At 41.8% G+C, this 24,907-nt stretch overlaps 1 protein-coding gene across 4 annotated transcripts in view; it reads left to right on the top strand.

Annotated features, from left to right (window-relative positions):
* wdr25 (WD repeat domain 25) overlaps positions 1-24,907 on the top strand; it is a 121,423-nt gene that overhangs the window by 64,187 nt on the left and 32,329 nt on the right. For all 4 annotated transcript variants that reach the window (XM_087989775.1, XM_087989774.1, XM_043697404.2 and 1 more), the window contains exon 3: positions 23,423-23,570. In XM_087989775.1, coding sequence (XP_087845901.1) covers positions 23,423-23,570 — 148 coding nt within the window. The remainder of the gene's footprint in view (positions 1-23,422; positions 23,571-24,907) is intronic.

Raw genomic sequence — 24,907 nt, 5'->3', positions numbered from 1 at the left:
ATTAGGATCAGCTCGTATAGCTTCTGCTAGTGGTTCAATTATTAGCGTGAATAACAACGGCGAGAGGGGACATCCCTGACGGCAGCCCCTACCCACACTGAAGCTATCCAAGCCTAATCCATTGGTAACCACAACTGCTTTGGGATCACTATACAATGTTGAGATCCATTTGGTAAACACCTGTCCAACACCAAACCTCTCCAATGTGTAAAACAAATATGACCATTCTACCCTATCAAATGCCTTTTCCGCATCTAATGAAACCACTACTCCTGGTATCTTTCCCTGATGACAAGCTTGAATCATATTCAGAGCCCTTCTAACATTATTGGATGATCTACGGCCCTTAATAAACCCCGTCTGATCCTCCTTTATAATATGTGGCAGTATCCTTTCTAATCTCAGTACTAACGTTTTAGAGAGGATTTTAAAATCTACATTTAGCAAGGATATTGGCCTATATGATGTACAATCTTCTGGGTCCTTTCCTTTTTTAAGGATAAGAGAGATATTTGCCTCTTTCAGCGAAGGCGGGAGACAGCCCTGACTATATGCATAGTTATACATGTCCATAAGTGGACCAACCAGTATTTCTGTAAATTCTTTATAGAATTCAGCTTGAAAGCCATCTGGGCCCGGCGCCTTACCATTTTGAAGGTGCCTAATTGCATCAACTATTTCTTGGGGTGTAAGAGGAGCATTTAGGACCGATACTTGTTCCGGAGTTAGGTCTGGAAAAGTCAAATTTTTAAAAAATGACTGCTTCCTCTTCGTCCTATCTTCACAATCCTGTGATTTATATAACTCAGAATAGAATTCTCTAAAGGTCGCATTAATCTTTTTATGATCATGAGTCAAAATACCCGTACTTTCCTTGATAGACATAATAGTCTGAGGGGCCTTTTTTTTCTTTGCAAGAAATGCTAAGTATCTACCCGGTTTGTCGCCATATTCATATAACCTTTGCTTTGCAAATAATATTTCCCTCTTAGCCGTTTGAGTAAGTGTAGTATTTAGAGCTGTCCTAAGAGCTGTAATCCTTTGCAATTTAATAATAGAAGGTCTATCAGTGTATGCTGTTTCAGCCGCTTTTAAGCGGGCTTCAAGCAGACGCTGTTGTTCTCCCTTTAATTTCTTCTGGGTCGCTGAGTAGGAGATGATCAAGCCTCGCCTGTAAGCTTTGATGGTCTCCCACATCATTGACGGGTTGCTAGCTGTACCTGAATTAATTTCTAAAAAAGTTTTAAATTCTTGAGAGAAGTACTTTACAAATTTACTATCTTTCATTAAGAAGGGGTCCATACGCCAATGCCGAGGGGATGTCCCACTGTTCCTCGCCTTAGTTTCCATATATACAGCAGCGTGGTCAGAAATTGCTATATTACCTATTTTACAGGATGATATGGAATTTTAAAAAATCGAGGGGGCAAAAAACATATCAATTCTGGTATGACATTTATGTGGATTAGAGTAGAAAGAAAAATCTCTACCCTGTGGATGAAGACATCTCCATACATCTACTAATCCTAATTCTTTGTTCAGATCCATCAATTGTCTAGATCTGGGAGATACTCCTGTAGTACTCTTGGGAATCCTGTCTATTTCCGGATCCATAATACAATTAAAGTCTCCCCCTATAATTATATGACGGGCATCAAAAGCCATCAATTTTGAAAAGGCTTCCGTTATAAATTTAAAGGGGTGTGTCGGGGGGCAGTACAAATTTAAAATCCCATATTCCTCTCCATTTATGAGGGCTTTAATCAAGATATATCGTCCAGATTCGTCTTTTATCTGCTTTAGGATTTTGAAAGGGAGATTCTTCCGAACAAGAATAACAACTCCCCTGCTTTTTGAGCTAAAAGAAGAAAAAAAGGCCTGGTCAAATCCGCCCTGTCGTAATTTCAAGTGTTCTTTATCTGACAGGTGTGTCTCCTGTAGGAGAGCTATATCAACTCTTTCCTTCTTAAGATTTGATAATATTTTCTTCCTTTTAAGTGGCGAATTACTCCCCTTGACATTCCAGGTGCACCACTTAACCGACTGATCAACCATAATCCTCTGGGCCAATCCGAGACCCCTCGGGAGGGGGAACCCTATCCAGAACATCCCGAGCATGGAACATGTAAAATTTACAAAAATAAAGCCTCTTTAATACACCCACAACAATACAGTAAAAAACTATTTCTAAATAAAAAAAATATAAAACGTATCTAAGTGGAGACTTTCCCCCTTGTTCCCAGGGGGCGTCACTTCCTCTCCAAAAATCCCTCATATCCTCTCCCAACCAATGCCCACCCTTGACCCAGGCACTCCTCAATAAAATGAGGAAAATTCAAATATAATACAAAGCTAGAGTTAACAGTGAGCACCCCACCCCCACCCCTACCAACACCTGGGTATATTTGGTAATGTTAATACCATATATAAACATATAACTATAAAATTACCAGTTCAACAAATAATAATTAAATATGATAATACAAAATAACGAAGGGAAAAACAACCCGGCTCCTAAAGACAGAGGTAAAATCGAATAAGGTAACCACCTCCCCCCACCAACATTAACCAAATCCCCCAGCTTATATATATACACATATATATACATACACATACACACATATATATATATATATATATATATATACATACACACACACACATATACATACATCCCTCATATATACATAAAATAATAACAGAAAACAACTCCAAGGGGGGGGAGAAAATCAAATCCCTCTCCCCACCCCCCATGATAATATTAAGCAGTAAGGTAAGAAAAAAAAGGGAGGGGATATAAACCAAAGTGGGGGGGGGGGGGGAGGCAGACCAACATCCATTATGTCCTACAGTTTATCTAAGAGAGTCCAAGAATTCCTTAGCCTTTTCTGGTGATCCAAAGTTATATACAGATCCTTCATGGTTAAAGCGTAACATCGCTGGGTAGCGTAAGGAGTACTGAACATTTAAGTCCCTTAAACGCTTCTTCGCCTCGTCGAATGCCTTCCTCTTTCGAACCAGAGCCGGGGAAAAGTCCTGAAATAGCATGATCTTGGATCCTTTGTAGATCATAGCTTGGGGGTCTTTTCCGAGATTTCTAGAGGCTTCTAGGAGTATCTGCCTCTCCCTGTAGCTCTGCAGCCAGAACAGGACCGGGCGTGGGCGCTGGTTCGAGCCGGGCCCGCGTATTGCTACCCGGTAGGCCCATTCCACCCTTACCTGGCCTGATCCAGCTTGCAGATTTAAAAGTTGTGGCAGCCACTGCTCCAGGAATGCTGTAAGCTGGCCTTCCTCTTCCTGTTCGGGAAGGCCCAGCAAACGAATATTTTTTCGACGACCTCGATTATCGAGGTCGTCAATATGATTTTCCAAGGTCCGGACTCGCTGTTCGAGAGTCCGAACCTGATCCACGGCCGATTGAGCGGTTGTCTCGGAGGTCGCGGCCTTTAGCTCCGCCCCTCCGACTCAGCGTTGAATTTCTTCAATTTCACGGTCGTGCTTCTGCAGCGCGGCCGAGAGTGACTCCCAACGATTTCTGGATTTGACGATAAAGGCATCGATCTTCGAGTCAAGCTTGGAAAGCATTTCTGCAAGACTTGCTACTGTAGGTAAGTCCCCCGGGGCGGCTGTGGACGCCTCTGCTGCAGCTGGAGAGTGTGGGGGAGGGGTTCCTGCTTGCTGAGAGCTGCGGGCTCCCTTCCCTTTAGTCATTTTAACTTAGGATTAAGTTGCTTAAATGTAATATTACACAACTAATTGAGTTACTAAACTATTATAAATGATTTATAAATGATTTGGTGAGCTTGGTAGGGGGTAGGTGACCCACTGTGCCCAAGTCTTGGGAGGAGCACTATAGACTCAGTCTTACTGGGTCGCCGCCATCTTGGATCCCCCCCCAAAGCACCATTTTAACAATGGAACAACGTTTACGTTGAATCCTTTAGGTTGGTTAGTGCACTTCACACAGCAATGCGCTTCTTCTACCGAATGGGTTTTTCCATCACAAATGAGGGATTGCATAAGTGGGTGAGTCCTACTTATACACTGTACATCAGAATGATGGAGGAATGAGCAGATAACACGTGGATTAGGAGGTTTAGCTTGAATAAAGAAGCCATTAGTAAAACTTGGAGGATTGAGTGCGCATAGTATTTTTGAACTTTCTTCATTTTTCCAGCTTGTCTTTTTGATTATAGTAGCGACTGAATACAGGAAATGTGTAAAGTATGTAAAGGTATTTCTGTCTGTGGTAGGTCAGATAGGAGAGGATTCCATCAAGAGGGTACAGGTGGTCAGTCTCATGTCAATAGGGGCCTTAGGGTTTGGTGATTTTGGTACTATGTGCTCAATACTGCACTCTGTATGGTTCATTTTGAGAGGGAAACAGACAAACATTTCAAAGTAAAAGTTTTCGGTTGACAGAGCGGATGAGGTTATGGAATTGTGCCATCTCATAATGACTGGCATAGAAGTGTTGCAAGGATGACAATACGTTCGAGAGTGATGTTTGGATAAACGAGTTTCAGCTGGGCAGCTGCATTCATGATTTTCAATGGTATTAGTACAGGTTTCATTTATACAGTCACATTGGAGTTTTAGTCGGTCTGAGATATCACAGATGGGTTGGTTACATTTGGGCACATGTACTTGGGTTAGGTTTTCATTGAATGTCTATATCAGTACTAACACTAAAACTGTGAAGGGGGATACAAGCTTGCAATGTCCTTTGTAGACCATGTTGAACATTCTTCTACCTTTACTGCAGTTTCAGTTGTCAGAAGAACTAGATAACGACCTTTCCTGCGGGGGCCCAACTTTTCACGATTAAAGCCTTTCAATAGTACGTGGTCACCAGGGTTAACGTTTTTAAACATTAGAGCTCTTTCTTCTTCCTTCCCTGGTACTCAATAGGCTTCTTTGACCTGTTGATAAGATGGCAATGCTTCGGTTAGCTTAATCAGGTACCCATGCATCTCTTCTGCCATGACGTGCACATCAATAGGGTGTTGGACAGTTAATGGTGCAGACCAGGGAGCCCTCAGGGGCTTTCCATCTATCACTTCAGCCGCTGAGAATCCTGTCTTTTTCTATGTTATGGTTCTCATAAAAAGGCCAATTGGGAGTATTTCCAGCCAATTAAGGCCTGTATCTTCTACCAATTTGCTTGGCTGACCTTTTAAGGTACCATTGGCTCTTTTTACAATTCCCGCTGCTTGGGGATGGTTGGCACAATGGAATTTTTGATTCATATTCTCTTACATAGTGCCTTGTTTAGCTCTGCACAGAAGTGGGGCCCATTATCGGAAGAGATCTTTACTGGTATTCCAAATCTGGGTATGATTTCCCTTAATAAAATTTTACAAGTAATTGTTGCTGTCCAGTCAATACAGGGATAAGCTGCAATCCATTTACTAAATACATCAATTATCACTAAGCAATACTTATAACAATGACATCGAGGTAACTATAAAATCTAACTGGATAGTATCAAATGGTGCACTTGGCAAAGGAGTTTCACCTAGTGGACACTTTACTCCTTTCCTGGGATTATGCTTTGGACAAAATAGGCAATTTGCTTTGCTTTGTCTTGCAGATGGGGATTCTACCAAGTTTGGAGAATTCTGTCCAACATTCCCTCCTTACTACATGCATATGTGTATGAACATAATCAACTAGAATAGGCAAACGTGAGTCAGGCAGACATGCCTGTCCTACCAGCGTAACCCAAAGCTTATTGTACCTATTTACATAACAACCATGGTTCATCCATCTTTGTTGTTCCTCATCAGAGGCGTCCCCCTGATGGGTCCATATTTGCTCAAGGTCAGGTATGGTCGGGGTGTCAGAAGAGGAAATATGAGAGTCTGCCTTTGGTTTCCTATTCATCATTTGAGTAACCATGTCTTTTTGCTCAAAAGCTGCTTTCTTAGCAGCCATGTCAGCGGCATTGTTGCCTTTAGTAACATCGGAAGCATGAGAGGGAAGTTGAATAGCACTAAGGAGATTAGCAACATAGGCAGCATTGAGGATAGGGGTTCCTGATGAGGCAAGGAAGCCGCGCTGCTGCCAGAATTGACCAAAATCATGGGCACATCCAAAGGCATAGCGGGAATCAGTATAGATGTTAGCTGACTTTCCTTCAGCAAGGTGAGCAGCTTGCTGGGCGGAACAGGGTGGGTCGACAGAATAAGCTTCTATTTGTACGGGACAAAGTGACAATCACATATCCTGACAAGCGTTTGCCCTCTGGAAAGATAGAAGAAGAACCACCGACATGAAGTGAAAGGTCAGCATTCACAAGAGCCTGATCCTTAAGATCAAGACATGGTTTAGTAACAAGGTAATTTATGAGAACACAATCACGGGAAGGAATAGGCAATTCAAGAGGTTCTTCCTGCAGGAATGTAGTGGGGTTAATGTTAGAACAGTATTCAAAGGAGAGAAGCCGATTCTGAAGTAGCGAAACCTCATAGCGACCGAGACAAGCCATAGTGAGGTGTTGATTACGTTTTGAGGTAAGCCAGGACACTGCAGAATGCGAGATGCAGACTCCTACATTTTGATGTAAAGCTATATTAGAGGCAGCCACTACCATAAAATGAATGGCAGGCAGAATCGGGGTGCAGGGAGGCATACTCTGAGCAACAGAGTCAAGCTTTGTTTTATAGATATCTTTATTAGAAATTTAACATTTTTACAAGTTTAAAGAAATAAACAAAACTCTCAAGTACAAACATTGATATACAATTAAATCTTAAATAAATAATAACCAAAATTTAACAAAAGAAAAATACCGAGAAAGAAAAAAAAACAAAACTCAACTAACTACTAATCTAACCTACAACTAACCAGAGTGTATATTTAAGTCTCTTACATTATTCAAATAAGAGAAAGAAAAAAAAACCAACGGATAACACAGAAATTGGGTAGTGAGATACACGCTCGGAATGTGTTAACATCAAATGTAACAAAACCCATATTCGTGCGGGATTCCTCTCCCAAGGGGCCCCGGACCAGCCAGGTTCGTAATCTCAATTAAATAAAAGCCCTTGTTAGGATAGCCGAAATATCTGTATTCATATAATTCAAGAAGGGCTGCCATATTTTATGAAATAATTTGGTCTTTCGGTGCACCATATTTGTAAGGAAGTCAAGGGGAATACATTCCATAATTAATCTGTGCCAATTTGAAAGTCCAGGGCGGCCCTCAGCCACCCAGTTTACCAAAATATTTTTCCTTGCACAGAAAGAGAGAATAGAAAATAGTCTCTTCCCATGCATATCCAGGGAGGGTAAGTTCGAAAAGCCCAAAAGGAGAGATACAGGGTCCACTTTAATTTCCGTTCCTAAAATTTCTGTCAGGGTACTTGCTACTTTAGTCCAGTATGTACAGATCTTATGACAGGTCCTTAGGCAATGTACAAGAGTGCCCACCTCTATGTTACATTTGGGACACATTGGAGATGCTCCTGCCTTAAATTTTGCCAATCGATCCGGTACTACATGGGCCCTATGAAGTATCTTCAGCTGGCTAGCCTGATTCTGTTACAGATGGTGATTCTTCTGGCATCTTCCCAAATGTCATTCCACGTTTCTATAGAGATTTCTAGTCCCAAATCCTGATCCCATGTTTTAAGTAGATGTCCGTTTCTCCCGATACTTCTTCATGTAGTAAATGATAAATAGTACTGACGGAAGATACCCCCACTGGTCGTAGTACTCTACATTCTCTACCTGATTTATAAAGACGATCTAATAACATAGTCTTCTGTATATAATCTCGAATTTGGAAGTATCGATAGAGGTCTCCATTAGGTAATCCGAATTTCTGACGCAGCTGTTCAAAAGACATCAGGACCCCATCTTTAAATAGGTCCCCCAGACATGAGATACCCCTGGATCTCCAGAGTTTAAAAGTGGCATCTGTAAACCCCGGTTGGAATCCCCATGCTACCACTATCGGAGCATAGGGGGGTGTTTTATGTGAGTTGCCCTCATTTTGCCGCATTATATTCCAAGCCTTGATTGTATTTAGTATTATAGGGTTTTTACAGTGATCTGTAATGATTTTCCTCTTGTCTGAAAATAAAAGGTTAATAAGTGGGCATTTTACTTGAGAAGCCTCGATGTCCAGCCAGATTGATTGTGGATCAGACAAGACCCAATCAGCTATGTAACTTAATAGGGAACTTAACTGATACTTCCTAAAATCTGGGAAGTCCAATCCTCCCCTTGCCTGTGGAAGCTGTAGCTTCTTCAGCTTAATGAGGGGCCGTCTGTGATTCCAGATAAAGGAACCAAACCAGCCATATAATTTACGTAGTGCCAGCCTCGGCCGCATCACCGGAAGCATTCTCATAGGGTATAGGAGACGGGGCAGGACATTCACTTTAATTAGTGATATTCTACCTAGCCAGGAAATTGGAAGGTCTCCCCATCGCTGGAGGGGGAGACCTTATCCTTTCCAGTAAATGCACAAAGTTAGCCTTGTATAACTGACCAAATACTGGGATAATAAAAATGCCTAAATATAAGAAACCCTCCAGGGACCACCTAAAGGGAAAAAGGGATCCGTCACTAAGTGGGGTATCATAGCAAGGCCACCCATTGGCATAGCCTCCGATTTTGAGAAATTAATTTTATAGCCTGAGAATGTGCTAAATGTATTAATAACTTGGATTAAGCGAGGTACGGACATCAGAGGATTACTGAGGAATAGAAGAACATCATCTGCATAAAGGGTAATTTTATGTTTACCTATACCAATCCTCGGGGCCGTTATATTAGGATGAGCCCGTATAGCTTCTGCTAGTGGTTCAATTATTAGCGTAAATAACAATGGCGAGAGAGGACATCCCTGATGGCAGCCCCTACCCACATTGAAGCTATCCGAACCTAATCCATTGGTAACCACAACTGCTTTGGGATCACTATACAATGTTGAGACCCATTTGATAAACGCCTTTCCAACGCCAAACCTTTCCAATGTGTAAAACAAATATGACCATTCAACCCTGTCGAATGCCTTTTCCGTGTCTAATGAGACTACTACTCCTGGTATCTTTCCCTGATGGCAGGCTTGAATCATATTCAAAACCCTTCTAATATTATCAGATGATCTACGGCCGTTAATAAACCTTGTCTGATTCTCCTTTATGCTATGTGGCAATACCCTTTCTAGTCTCAATGCTAACGTTTTAGAAAGGATTTTAAAATCTACATTTAGCAAGGATATTGGTCTGTGTGATGCACAATCTTCTGGATCCTTCCCTTTTTTAAGGATAAGAGAGATATTTGCCACTTTCAGCGAAGGCGGGAGACATCCCTGACTGTATGCGTAGTTATACATGTCCATAAGTGGACCAGCCAATATTCCTGTAAATTCTTTATAGAATTCAGCTTGAAACCCATCTGGGCCAGGTGCCTTACCGCTCTGAAGTTGCCTGATTGCGTCAAGTATTTCTTGGATTGTTAGGGGAGCATTTAAGACCGATACCTGTTCCGGAGTTAGGTCCGGAAAGGTCAAATTTTTAAAAAATGATTGCATCCTCCTAGTCCTGTCTTCACAATCCTGTGATTTATATAAATCAGAATAAGATTTTCTAAAGATTGCATTAATCCTTTTATGATCATGAGTCAAAATACCCATACTTTCCTTGATAGACGTGATAGTTTGATGGGCCTTTTTTTTCTTTGCAAGAAATGCTAAGTATCTACCCGGTTTGTCGCCAAATTCATATAACCTTCGTTTTGCAAATACTATTTCCCTCTTAGCCATTTGGGTAAGCCTGGTGTTTAGAGCTGTCCTAAGGGCCGTAATCCTTTGCAATTTGATAATAGAAGGTCTATCAGCGTATGCGGTTTCAGCTGCTTTTAAGCGAGCTTCAAGCAGATGCTGTTGTTCTTCCTTTAATTTTTTCTGGGTCGCTGAGTATGAGATGATCAAACCTCGCGTGTAAGCTTTGATGGTCTCCCACATCATTGATGGGTTGCTAGCCGTACCTAAATTAATTTCTAAAAAAGTTTTAAATTCTTGAGAGAAGTACTTTACAAATTTACTATCTTTCATCAGGAAGGGGTCCATACGCCAATGCTGAGGGGATGTCCCGTTGTTCCTCGCCTTGATTTCCATATGTACAGCAGCGTGGTCGGTAATTGCTATACTACCTATTTTACAGGATGATATGGAATTTTTAAAAATCAAGGGGGCAAAAAACATATTAATTCTGGTATGGCATTTATGTGGATTGGAGTAAAAAGAAAAATCTCTGCCCTGTGGATGAAGACATCTCCATACATCTACTAATCTTAATTCTTTGTTCAGATCCACCAATTGTCTAATCTGAGAGATACTCCTGCAGTACTCTTGGGAATCCTATCTATTTCCGGATCCATAATACAATTAAAGTCTCCCCCTATAATTGTATGACAGGCACCGAGAGCCATCAATTTTGAGAAGGCTTCCATTATAAATTTAAAGGGGTGTGCCGGGGGGCAGTACAAATTTAAAATCCCATATTCCTCTCCATTTATAAGGACTTTAATCAGAATATATCATCCAGATTCGTCTTTTATCTGATTTTGGATTTTGAAAGGGAAATTATTCCGAATAAGAATAACAACTCCCCTATTTTTTGAGCTAAAAGAAGAAAAAAAGGCCTGATCAAATCCACCCTGTCGTAATTTCAAGTGTTCTTTATCCAACAGCTGTGTCTCCTGTAGGAGAGCTATATCAGCTCTTTCTTTCTTGAGATTTGATAATATTTTCTTCCTTTTGACTGGCGAATTACTCCCCTTGACATTCCAGGTGCACCACTTAACCGACTGATCAACCATAATCGTCCGGGCAAATCCGAGACCCCTTCGGGAGGGGAAACCCTATGCAGAACATCCCGAGCATAGAGCATATAAAATTCACAAAAATAAAGGCTCTCTAATACACTCACAACAGTATAATAAAAAACTATTTCTAAATAATAAAATAAATATAAAACGTATTTAAATGAAGATTTTCCCCCTTGTTCCCGGGGGTGTCACTTCCTTTCCAAAGGTCCATCGTATCCTCTCCCAACCAGTGACCTACCCTTGACCCAGGCGCACCTCAATAGGATGAGGAGAATTCAAATATACTACAAAGCTAGAGTTAACAGTAAGTACCCTACCCCCACCCCCCGACCCACACCAACACCTGGATATATTTGGTAATGTTAATACCATGTATAAACATATATAACTGTAAAATTACAACCTCAACAAATAATAATTAAATATAATACTACAAAATAACAAGGGAAAACAACCCCACTCCTAGAGACAGAGGTAAAATAGAATAAGGTAACAGCCTCTCCCCACCAACATTAACTAGACCCTCCGGCTTATATATATATAGAATAATTTTTTAAAAACCCAAGGGGGGGGAGAAAATCGTTCAGTAGAGAACAAATAAATATATCCCTCTCCCCACCCCCCAAGATAATATTAAACAGTAAGATAGAAAAAGGGATATAAACCGGAGCGGGGAGAAGGTAAACCAACATCCTTTATCTCTTACAATTTACCTAAGAGAGTCCAAAAATTCCTTAGCCTTTTCTGGCGATCGGAAGTTATATACGGATCCTTCATGGTTAAAGCATAGCATCGCTGGGTAGTGTAAGGAGTACTGAATATTTAAGTCCCTTAAACACTTCTTCGCCTCATCAAATGCCTTCCTCTTTCGGACCAGAGCTGGAGAAAAGTCCTGGAATAACATGATCTTGGATCCTTTATAGATCATGGCTTGGGAATCTTTTCCAAGATTTCTTGAGGCTTCTAGGAGTATCTGCCTCTCCTTATAGCTCTGCAGCCGGAACAGGACCGGGCGGGGACGCTGGTTCGAGCCGAGCCCGCGTATTGCAACCCGGTAGGCCCATTCTATCCTTACCTGGCCTGATCCAGCCTCCAGATTTAAAAGCTGTGGCAGCCACTGTTCGAGAAACGCTGTAAGCTGGCCTTCCTCTTCCCGTTCGGGAAGGCCCAGCAAATGAATATTTTTTCGGCGACCTCGATTATCGACGTCATCAGTATGATTCTCTAAGGTTCGGACTCGCTGTTCGAGAGTCCGGACCCGATTCACGGCCGATTGCGTTGTAGTTTCGGAGGTCGCGGCCTTTAGCTCCCCCCCTTTGACTCGGCGCTTGATTTCCTTAATGTCTCGGGTCGTGCTTTTGCAGCGCGGCCAAGAGTGAGTCCCATCGACTTCGGGATTCTTCAATAAAAGCGTCGATCTTCGCATCCAGTTTGGAGATGATTTCCACGAGGCTCGCCACCGTAGGTAAGTCCCCCGGGGCGGCTGCGGACGACTCTGCTGCAGCTGGAGAGGGTGGAGGAGGGGTTCCTGCTTGCTGAGAGCTGCGGGTTCCCTTCCCTTTAGTCATTTTTACTGAAGATTAGATTGTTTAAACTTAATACTAAGCAACTAATTAAATTAAACAGCTATTTTAAATGATTTAGTGAGTGTGGTGGGAGTGGGTGACCCACTTTGCCCAAGTCTTGGGAAGAGCACTGTAGACTCAGACTTGCTGGGTCGCCACCATCTTGGATCCCCAGAGTCAAGCTTAGTAGAATAAAATGCAACTGGGCATCAAGAGGAGCCATATTGCTGGGTAAGAACAGCTGTAACACAGGTGTCAAGGATGGAAAAGGGTGTTGTGTGGTAAAAGGGGCAACCTGCTGAGGTCTCTGGGGAGGGCGACCAAGAGGTTGCTTCCACTCCGGCGATCAACCAGGGGCTGCTTTGGGAAAGAACAGTTCTTGGACCAGTGTCCTGGTTGATTACAATTGAAACAAACATGTGATTGCTGGGGGACTCTAGGCAGTGAAGAATAATGAGAGGATGTATCGGGAGTAAGGGGCATCATGGACTGTTGGAGAGGATACATAGGAGGACCCCAAGGTCCATTGGGATGTTGTGAATACACGGACCATGCCTACTGTCCTGCCATACTGGATGACAGTATGAGGGTTCCATTTGATAGTTTGACTGACCTTGCGGACAGAAACGTCTATTTTGAATCCTGGGTTGAGGTTTAGCCCCAGTAGTTCGGGCATGTTCTGTCTTGACTTTGCCAATGATAGCCTTACTGTTGGGATTCTTTAATTCCCAGAAGTAACAAACCTCTCGGCTGAAATGTGCAACGCGGGCATCTTGCCAGCTGATGTTGCGGGTTTTAATAGCTTCCTGTACCTGATCAGGTAAGACGGTCATACATAGGGCATTAAATTGGGTTGATTGCCCTTGTGGGTAGGTAGCGTCAACAGAGTTAAGTGCCATTAGCATTCCTTAAAACAGGTAAGGAACTCCTCAACCCCTTCGCCAAAGCTGGGTTTATATGTTAAGACTTTACCCACATCAACTGCATGACGCACTCCTTGGCGGAGACAGGTAATAATCCAATTAGATCTATTAGGTTCGGCGTTGTGTCAGACTACAAGCTGGCTATGATTATAACACTGTACTCCGTCCATTTTTCAGGGGAAAGGGTGCATTCTCAGAGGCGAAATAGGTCTTGGGAGGCAGCATTATAAATGGTCCTAGTCCTATTAATGTAATTAACAAATCCCTCAGGATTCTTTCCATAATCTGGAGCCTTATTGATAATGCTTGAGAGTTCACAAGGTTTCCATGGTTGATATAGATCCACAAATTGGGCTTGTCCCAGATTCAGGGCCTGTGGGTTAGGAACTCTTCTATTCGGGACATTTCTCTTTGGCCCTCCCACGTCAGGGTGAATGCAATGACTGATATTAAGGTCCCAAAACTTTGACTGCAATTCATCCATGAATTTGGGATTTATTAATATAGGGGCAGTGGAAATCAAAGGAGTCTCTTCAGTGTTTCCTCCACGTTTTACTTTTAATTGACTCCTAGTGCGGTGGGCTACGGGTTCATGGTAAGCCGAATCCTTATTTAGCTGAACAGTTGGAGGAAGGACATGGGCCTTGGCACATTCGTCCTCAGATTAGGGAGGGGAGTTCAGGCGACTTTTTGTTTTATGAAGCGTGTTCGCCTAGGCCGTATTGTGAGTGAGTTTTGAGGGGGAACCGGAGGAGATTGGCACAGTGGTTAGCACTGCTGTCTCACAGCGTCGGATACCTGGGTTCAATTCCCGCCTCAGGCGACTGACTGTGTGGAGTTTGCACGTTCTCCCCGTGTCTGCGTGGGTTTCCTCCGGGTGCTCCGGTTTCCTCCCACAGTCCAAAGATGTGCAGGTTAGGTGAATTGGCCATGCTAAATTGCCCGTAGTGTTAGGTAAGGGGTAAATGTAGGGGTATGGGTGGGTTGCGCTTCGGCGGGTCGGTGTGGACTTGTTGGGCCGAAGGGCCTGTTTCCACACTGTAAAGTAATCTAATCTAATCTAATTTAAGTCATGTGTGCCTCCTAGAGGCCAATCCTTATTCTGGTGAGCAGCTGCAGCCGATATTCTCCTTAGTTGTTTCTCATAATTAGGATACAGACTTATTATTTTATCATTTAGCTTCCATCTTATCTAGAGTTGCATCCATATTTACCCCACCTACTTTAAATCTCCATAAAGCTACTGATATACAGGGGCTCCAACCCCACAAAACACAGGGGCTCCAACCCCATAAATCGCAAAACAGACACAAAACACAAACATTCACTCACCAACAAACAAATGTTCATCCGAACCAAATCTCAAAGGGTTAAATGTTCTGCAAGCTGCAGGGAATCAGCGCTGAGTTTCTGTCTGTCTGTCCCGCTCGCACTCTCTCACTCTCTCTCTCCCACACACCCACGAACATTTTAGAAGATACCAACGCGACTATGAACAACAAGACTAATTATTTCTGCAAAACATTCTTGCCATTCTAAAACCCTGACAGTTTCTGTTTTTAGTACCTATTTAAACAATCTCATAAAGGGTTCCGTCAGGGTACTATGAGAGTGAAATGGGGGAAGCCACACACGATACAGACTGAGAGTAATCAAGGTATAATCTTACCTTGTGGGCACATTAGTCTTGGGTCTGACCTGTAGGTGAAGCTCCTCTTTTCCAGTTTCACTCAAGCGTTGCCCTTGTTGGAACCCTGCTCGCAGCACCAAATTGTTAACGTACAGATATGAGATGGCCCAGAGAATCCCTTGTGAAGTCAGACCTGTAAGCCTCTCTCGGTTCGTACCGAGATTGTACTCTTTGGAAGTCTGGAATTAAAAGAATTCTTACAGACAGTTTAGTTTAATTTCAATTATCCCCATCATTAATAACATTACTGTTACAACATAGCACTGACACTTATAAGTCAGGCTAACTGGATTCTAATAATCTAGGAGAGAGAAATCACTCTTCTTTCAAGAGCCCTGGCCAGCTACTCTGTCCTACTATCAAAAACAAACTATTTTTATACACAGGTTTACAAAGGCATTGCTGTCACAAACACAAAAGTTAATGAAAGCACTGCATGTTCGAACTAGACAAATAATAACGAAGGACAATAATTCGGGAGAGAAGTTAATTTGATACTGATTTCGTTCCGAGATCAGAATTAAACATTGTTTATTAATTTCACAAAGGAACAGCCGTGAATGTTATCACTCGGTGTCTTGTTTATACAGATTTGCTGATGTTAAGGCAAATGTTCTTATTTATCTTATTTTCCCTGCCATACCATTTTCTAGTATGCCGCAAATGTGTTCTATAATTTAAAATTACATTTTAGTCTAAATGTTTAAGGACAACATTTAAGGCTATAAACTTTCTCAAAAGTAAGCCAAGAGACCTGTGATACAACCTGAATTGAATTGAATTGAATTTATTGTCAAGTGTACCGAGGCACAGTGAAAAGCTTTATCTTATGAGCAATACAGGCAGATCACATACATAAGGAGCTTAAAAATGTGTTGCTGGAAAAGCGCAGCAGGTCAGGCAGCATCAAAGGAGCAAGAGAATCGACGTTTCGGCTGTCGCTGTGCACAAAGCAAAATCATATTGTAAGGTGTTGCTTTGCTTCAAATTGTAGTTGTGAAGTGCTGAACTGGATTATAAGTGCGTCCAACATGTGCCATGGTGATGTGTTGAGACTGGTGATTTGCTGATGACAGATTCCATGTACAAGGAGTGTAGGTAGTTCCTGCCCTTGGAGTATGCCCAGAGATGATGGGGAAGGCGCCCAGAGATGATGGGGAAGGCAGGCCCTAAAGAATGTCTGAAGAAAATACCAGCAAGCTGCAGTCACAAAGTAACTTTCACAATGAGAATTGGCTCCGCTTAGTTTCTCACCACTACCTGGGAAAATAACAACTGGCATAAAATGAGGCAAGATTAGCTAATAATGAGATGCTAATGCATGCAAAGTCAACTCTCACCACTTACTAGTGAGATTCCTACCTAACTATTGAAAACCTAAGGGAAAAATCATACTTTTGTTTTCTCAGTATCAAGGTTCTCATTTTTTAAATCTCGCCTTATTCTCCCAACTTTGTTCTAATGTTGGGAAAGTTCCACCCTCAGGAACAATCAAAGATTACAGGGCCCAGGAGGAAAGATAAAAATGCCTGAGAGTGAATTGAGACCACCAAGAGATAACAGTGCCATACTAACTGAGGAAGTGGTTCGAGAGAGTGAGTTAGTGCTGTAGCCAGCTCCATGTCATAGAGATGTACAGCATGAAAACAGACCCTTCAGTCCAACCCATCCATGCGGACCAGATATCCCAACCCAATCTAGTCCCACCTACCAGCACCCGGCCCATATCCCTCCAAACCCTTCCTATTCATATACCCATCCAAATGCCTCTTAAAGGTTGCAATTGTACTAGCCTCCACCACATCCTCTGGCAGCTCATTCCATACATGTACCACCCTCTACGTGAAAATGTTGCCCCTTAGGTCTCTTTTATATCTTTTTCCTCTCACCCTAAACCCATGCCCTCTAGTTCTGGACTCCCCGACCCTAGGGAAAAGATTTTGTCTATTTATCCTATCCATGCCCCTCAGAATTTTGTAAATCTCCATAAGGTCACCCCTCAGCCTCCGACGCTCCAGGGAAAACAGTCCCAGGCTATTCAGCCTCTCCCTGTAGCTCAGATCCTCCAATCCTGGCAACATCCTTGGAAATCTTTTCTGAACCTTTTCAAGTTTCACAACATCTTTCTGGAAGGAGACCAGAATTGTACACAATGTTCCAATAGTGGCCTGACGAATGTCCTGTACAGCCGCAACATGACCTCACAACTCCTATACTCAATACTCTGACCAATAAAGGAAAGCATACCAAACGCCTTCTTCACTATACTATCTTCCTGCGACTCCACTTTCAAGGAGCAATGAACCTGCACTTCAAGGTCTCTTTGTTCAGCAACACTCCCTAGGACCTTATCATTAAGTGTATAAGTCCTGCTAAGATTTGCTTTCCCAAAATGCAGCATCTTGCATTTATCTGAATTAAACTCCATCTGCCACTTCTCTGCCCATTGACCCATCTGGTCCAGATCCTTTTTGTAATCTGAGTAACTTTCTTCGCTGTCCACTACACCTCCAATTTTGGTGTCATCTGCAAACTTACTAACTGTACCTCTTATGCTCGCATCCAAATCATTTCTGTAAATGACAAAAAGTAGAGGACCCAGCACCGATCCTTGTGGCACTCCACTGGTGACAGACTTCCAGTCTGAAAAACAACCTCCACCACCACCCTCTGTCTTCTACCTTTGAGCAAGTCCTGTATCCAAATGCCTAGTTCTCCCTGCATTCCATGAGATCTAACCTTGCTAATCAGTCTCCCATGGGGAACCTTGTCGAATGTTTTACTAATGTCCATATAGGTCACATCTATGCTCTGCTGTCATCAATCTTCTTTGTTACTTCTTCAAAAAACTCAGTCAAGTTTGTGAGACATGAATCTATTTCCCTACAGTCTATATCTTCCATATTCTTTTCCACAGTAAATACTGATGTATGCAGAGACCAGAAGGAGATGAGAAGGATCCTCAAGTTACGCGTACAGTTTGTGTGGGAATACCATTTGGAAAACAAGAGTGAATCTTGGGAGGTGAAAGATGGTCAGGCATTCCAAGTTAGAGTGACATTAGTGGGAATTAAAAATCTGCTACAAGAGTGAAATACATCTGAAGGAGCATCTAAGTGTCAGTGCAACTTTGTGACTCTTAGTCATTACTGACATCGGGTTTGATTGCTAGCAAATCTATGGGATTTGTCTTGGTCACATTTAATGTGCAAGGTTTGGGGCTTGACCACAGTTTACTGTTGATTTTACAATTTGGGCAAAAAATACAACTAAAATGTTAACAGTGTTGGAGAAAATCAGCAGGCTTGGCAGCATCTATGGATAGAGAAACAGGTAAAGTTTCAGTGTTATGTTTCAATGAAAATGGTTCGTATCCAGCTCATAGTTACAGCATAGCATTGAGCTTGAGTGCTCACAGTTACCACATTATATTGAGGATGCGCTTTGTTCTATAGATCTTAATGTGTCATTGAAATTCCAACTTATATGCTGTGCATGGCAAAGACTTCTCAAATTCTGTGTTATAACTGCCTTAACAAGTGAAACACTTTCCATGAACTTTCTTTTACATTTCTCTAAATACTTCAATATTGCCCATGTCCTTACCATGGACTGATTACTGAGAAAATTATGTCCCTATTCAGAGAAGATGAGGCTATTTAAGCAGGTTTGCGTAGAATCTCTACATTCCAGAAAGAGCCTGTTCAGTCCATCGAATCTGTACCAACCCTCCAAAGACCATCCCATCCAGTCTCAACCACCTATAGTATGCCCAGATAATGTATACAGACAACAAGCAAACTAATGTCATTTACAAAATACATTGCAAGAGCTGTAACAAACACTACATTGGACAAACAGGCAGAAAACTAGCCACCAGGATACATGAACATCAACTTGCCACAAAACAACATGACCCCCTCTCACTAGTATCTTTACATACAGATGAGGAAGGACACAAACTTCGACTGGGACAACACATCAACCCTAGGACAAGTCAAACAGAAATACGCACGAGAATTCCAAGAAGCATGGCACTTCAACCAGAACTCTATCAACAACACATTAACTTGGATCCCACTTACCACCCCTGAGAAAAAGAACAGGAAATGACATCACCAACCCAAGGAAACCTAAACACATAAATAGAAAGCAGGCCATGCCACCAGTGCTTCACTGGAGGCTCACTGATAATGTTACCTAGTATGGTGACAAAACGTCTGAAAATGAATCTTCCAGCTCATCGAGCAAACTTACATCAAGACTACATATGAAAGGTTATTACTCTAATTAGGAGCTTGTTATGTTTGGGATAATATACTTGTTTCAGAGAATATTAGCTGGCTAGCAGAAAACAGAGTTTGCATTAATGGGGTCTTTTTCAGATTTGTAGGATATGGCATGTGGTGACCCATAGGAATCAATGCTGGTCCCTCAATGTTTTACGATTTATAATCATGAATTAGACTATGGGATCAGAGGCATCCTGGCTAAATTTGCAGATGACACAATGGTAGGTCGAAACGCATGTTGTGAAGATTACATAACAAGGATGCAGACCAATGTTAAGTGAGTGGGCAAAAATCTGGCAGATGGAGTATCATGTGGAAAAATATCAAGTTGTACTTTGACAGGAAGAATAAAAAAGCAGAGCATTAATTAAATGGAGAATTATTGCAGAGTTCTGAGATGCAGAGACCTAGATTAGCTCATGTATAAGAAAGAAAAAAATAGTATGCAGGTACAATAAGTAATTAAAAAGTCTAATGGAATGTTATCCATTGTTATGAGAAGAATTGAACTTCAGTTATACACGGCATTGGTAAGATCACATCTCTAATACTGTGTGCAGTTTGGTCTTATTTAAGAAGGAATGTAAGTATGTTGGAGGCATTTCAGAGGTCATTTACTTGATTTATACTTTGTGCAGGTTTTCTTTTTATTTGTTCATGGGATACGGGCATTGTCAGCTATACCAACATTTATTCACCTATTTCTAACTGCCCGGAGAGCAGTTATGAGCCAACCACATTGGAGTCATGAGTAGGCCAGAGTGGGTAAGGATAGTGGAATCCCTTCTCTAAAGGACATTAATGAACCAATTGGATTTTTACAACAGTCAACTGGAGTCAATAAGGCTTGCAATTAACTGCAGATGTTTATTGAATTCATATTTCTCAATCTGTCCTAGTGGAATTCAATCCTACATCCCCAGAACAAGAGTTTGGGCTTTTGGATTTCTCATCCAGTGACATTCTCATCCATTGTGCCTGGTTATCCAGTGAAGAATAATTGGACAGGCTGTGCTTATTTCAAAAAGCAGGAAGTGAGTCGATGATTGTAAGATCCTGAATTTTTTTGACAAGGTGAATGTGGAAAGGATGTTCCATTTTGAGACAGATTTCGAACTAAAATTAGGGCTACCTTTTTAAGACAGGTGATGGAGATTTCTGTCTGAGTATTGTGTGACTTTGGAACTCTGCCTCAATACGGTATATATTAGATTAGGTTAGGTTACATTAGATTAGGTTACATTACAGTGTGGAAACAGGCCCTTCGGCCCAACAAGTCCACACCGACCCGCCGAAGTGCAACCCACCCAAACTCCTACATTTAACCCTTACCTAACACTACGGGCAATTTAGCATGGCCAATTCACCTTACCTGCACATCTTTGGACTGTGGGAGGAAACCGGAGCACCCAGAGGAAACCCACGCAGACACAGGGAGAACGTGCAAACTCCACACAGTCAGTCGCCTGAGGCGGGAATTGAACCCAGGTCTCTGGCGCTGTGAGGCAGCAGTGCTAACCACTGTGCTACCGTGCCACCCAAATATTGGCCACTGAACATTTTTAATGATGAGATTGCCAGATACTTCTTAAGCAAGGGAATCAAAAGGTTATCCAGAGTGAATGGGAATGTGGAAATTGGAACATAAAAAGGTCAGCTGTCACCTTATGGAGCTTGAAGATGTGAATGAGCCACTTCTGCTCCTAATTTGTATGCTTAAATGAGCTTGGGTGAATTGCTGATTGCACTTTACAAATGGTATACAGTTCCTTTTTTTTATTCATGGGATGAGGGTTTTGCTGCCTAGGCCAGCATTTATTGCCTTTCTAAGAATCAACCACATGGCAGTGGATCTAAAGTCATATGTAGGCTAGACCAGGTTGGGATTTGCAAAAGACATTAGTGAACCTGATGGGGTCGACAATAGAATTCAGGGTGGTCATTAGACTCTTAATTTCAGACTTCTTTTTGTTGAATTCAAATTCCACCATCTGCTGCAATGGGATTTGAACCCAGGTCACCAGAACATTTTGAATCTCCAGATTAATAGCCTAGTATAAATCCTTCAAGGCATCACCTCTCCTCAATAACTAGCATCCCCTGGGATTCTACCCTCGGGAGGTTCCGCAATGACAAATTGCAACTGTTGGTGATTGAATCCCAGCAAATGAAACCATTTCCTTTTTACTAGGTATGACTCCAGCCAGTGGAGAGGTTTTCCCTGATTGCCATTGACTCCAGTCTTGTTAGGGTTCTGTGATGCTATACTCTGAACTCCTGCATGACATGGAAGACAGGAATTTTCATTTCACCTCTGGAGTTACACTCGTTTGATCTAGTTTGAACCAAGGCTGTAATAAGGTCAGGGGGTAATAAGGTCAGTAATGCAATTTGAGTGTCAGTGGGCAGGTTACTGCTAAGGAGCTGTTGCTTCATATTTCTGTCAATGACCCTTACCCATCATTTTGCTGATAATCATAAATACACTGATATGATAGTAATTGGTTGGATTGGATTTGACTTCTCTTTGTGGAGAGGGTATGCTGAGATAATTGTCCACATTGTTGGACGTTTGGCAGTATTGTAGTTGTATTGAACAGCTTGGCTAGTGACATAGCTAGTTCTAGAGCACAGGTGTTCAGTACCATTGCCAGAATGTTGTCAAGGCCCATAATGTTTGTAGTATCTAGTGCCTTCATTATACCATGTGAATTGAGTGATTGAAAACTGCCATGTGTGAAGCTGGGAACCTTAGCAAGAAGCTGAAGTAAATCATCCTTCGGCACTTGTAGATGAAGATGGTTGCAAATGCTTCAGCCTTACCTTGTGCATTGACATGCTGGACTTACACATCATTAAGAACAGGAATACAGGTGGATTTCTTCTCCTTTTGTATAATCATCCATCACTATTTAAGATTGGATGTGGCAGGACTGCAGAACTCTGATCTATTCTGCTGTTTGTGGGAGGGCTTAGCTCCATCTGTCACAAGCTGCTTCCACAGTTCATCATGCAAGAACCCTGTGTGCTTCACTAAATGATGCCCCATCTTTAGTTGTGCCCGGTACTACTGCGGCTGGCATGCCCTCTGACACTCTTCATTGAGCCTGAGTTGAACTCCTGACTTGATGGTAATGGTAAAGTGGCCATATGTCAAGCCATGAAGTTAGAGATTGTAGGTGAATCCAACTCTGCTGCTGCTCCTTGTCCACAGTGCCTCATGGATACCCAGTCTGAGTTGTCAGATCTGTAGGATCTCTACCCCATTCACTATGCAGCTAGTGCCAAACAAGATGATGGAGAGTTACATTATTATGAAGAAAACTTTATTTCCAATAGCAGTATCTACCCATTCTATTTTGGGCAGTTACATCTGTGAAATATTGATGAAGATACTGGCAAGTGGGGTTTATTTCTCTCATTGTATTTCACACCTGCCATCGATCCAGTCTTGCAGTTATGTTCTTTCGAGGTCAGCCAGCCTGTTCAGTAATGGTGCAACTGAGCCACTGTTGATAATGATGTTGAAGTCTCCCACCCAGAGTATTCTGGACCCTTGCCACCCTTAGTTTTTATTTCAAGTGACATTTAACAATATTCATCAGCTTGAGGACAAGGAGGTTTGTTCAGTAGTAATTAGAAGGAGATTTGTTTGCCATGTTTGACTTAATGCTGTGAGTTTGTAGAGTCTATAGTTATTGTGGAAGACTCCAAAGGCAACTCTCTCTTGAGTGTATGCTACTATTCTATGGATATGTCCTGCCAGTGGGACACCACATAGTCAGGGATGATGCCGGTATCTGCGACATCGGTGTAAGGTATGATTCTGTGATTGTGACTATGTCAGGTTGTTGTTTGATGAGTGTGTAGAATAACTCTCCTAATTTTGACACAAAACATATTCATAGATTTATGTCCCTAGATATAAATAAGACAGATTTCTAAGAGTTGACAGGATTTGCATTTGCTTCTGTCAATTCTGGTGCCTAGTGTGGTCTGTTTTGTTTCATTTCTTTTTTCATTTCATGAAGTAGTAGGTTTGAAGTTGACTAAGTGAATGCAAATTCAATTTTAAAACTACATTTCTATTGTTTGACCTTCCAATAGATATGGGATGCAGTTGAAACAGGAAGATGCCTGATGACTTACCTGTGCCATTCTGAGGCAGTTCGTGATGCTCAGTGGTCTTTCTGTGGAAGAAATGTCCTCAGTGGTGGATTTGATTCTATGATTCATCTGACAGATATTGAAACAGGTATAGTGCTGTTATGATTTTTGTTTTAATTTTCAGATGTTAATCTTAGATGTAACCCCCTACGTGAAAAAAATTAAGATAGTGAAGGATGTGGTATAAATCCATCCGTACATGTTTTTCTATCCAATTCTATTGTTCTTTCAAGTTTGAAATTTCTGGTTTTCATGGTTGTGTCTTAAGCTTTGCATGCTTTAGCTGTGAAATACTAAAAATGTAATTATGGTTGAAAACCATATCTGCCCACAGGTTTAATCACTGGATATTTTCTTGGTTTTGGTGTGAAAGGATCAATTGAGTAATTTCTTGTAAAGATCTCTCTCCTTAGATTTCCTTCTCCAATTCACAGGGCTGTTTCTGCTATCATATACAATGGAGATGTAGTCTTTATGTAGTTTACATGTAATGATGGTATGAGCTTTCATTTACCCGAAGACCCAAGAGTTTAGTAATTAAAGATTTTTATTCTTATCATGATTTGGAGATGTGGGTGTTGGATTGGGATGTACAAAGTTAAACATCACACAACGCCAGGTTATAGTCCAACAGGTTTATTTGAAAGCACTAGCTTTCCAAGCGCTGCTCCTTTATCAGGTGAATGACGGAGCAGCGCTCCGAAAGCTAGTGCTACCAAATAAACCTGTTGGACTATACCTGGTGTTGTGTGATTTTTAACTTTATTCTTATCAGGTCTCTTTATTATGGGCAGCTTTACACAAGTTTTTTTGGGTACTTGGGAAGGTAAAGGAGTGATCCAGGAAATTTTGGCAAGTTGGATACAGAACTGACTGAGTTGTGGGAAACAGAGGGTAATTGTTGAGGGGTGTTTTTTTTAACTGGAAGCCTGTCTCCAGTGGAGTTCCACTGGTAGTAATGTTGGGCTCTTGCAGTTTATGGTACAGTTGGTTCTGCTATAATGCACATTTCTTCAACACGAATTGGCTATGATGCAATTGAAGAATTTAGGCCATTATTTGTTGAACATGAACTTTCCTTGCCTGTATTGGCTAAAACGTGATTCTAGTCCCATTGGTTTAAATGGTGCAGCCATTACGTGATTTTCTTAGAACGTTGGATTGGACGGAAACGAAACTATCGCGTTATATCAGAACAGACTATATATATAAATGATTTAGACTTGAATGTAGCAGGGTTAATTAGTAACTTTGAGGATGATATGCAGATTGGTGCGGAGGAGAATAGCCTTAGATTACAGGACGATATAAACAGCCTGATCAGATGGGCTTATTGGTGGCAAATGGAACTCAATCCGGATAAGTTTGAGATGATGCACTTGGGTGGGATACGCAAGGCGAGGAACTGCATGATAAACATGAGCA

The sequence above is a fragment of the Chiloscyllium plagiosum genome, unplaced genomic scaffold (assembly GCF_037043375.1).
Source record: "Chiloscyllium plagiosum isolate Xiang-an unplaced genomic scaffold, Cpla_swu_hap1 HiC_scaffold_8, whole genome shotgun sequence".
NCBI lineage: Eukaryota > Metazoa > Chordata > Chondrichthyes > Orectolobiformes > Hemiscylliidae > Chiloscyllium > Chiloscyllium plagiosum.
This window is presented reverse-complemented; position numbering and strand designations above follow the sequence as displayed.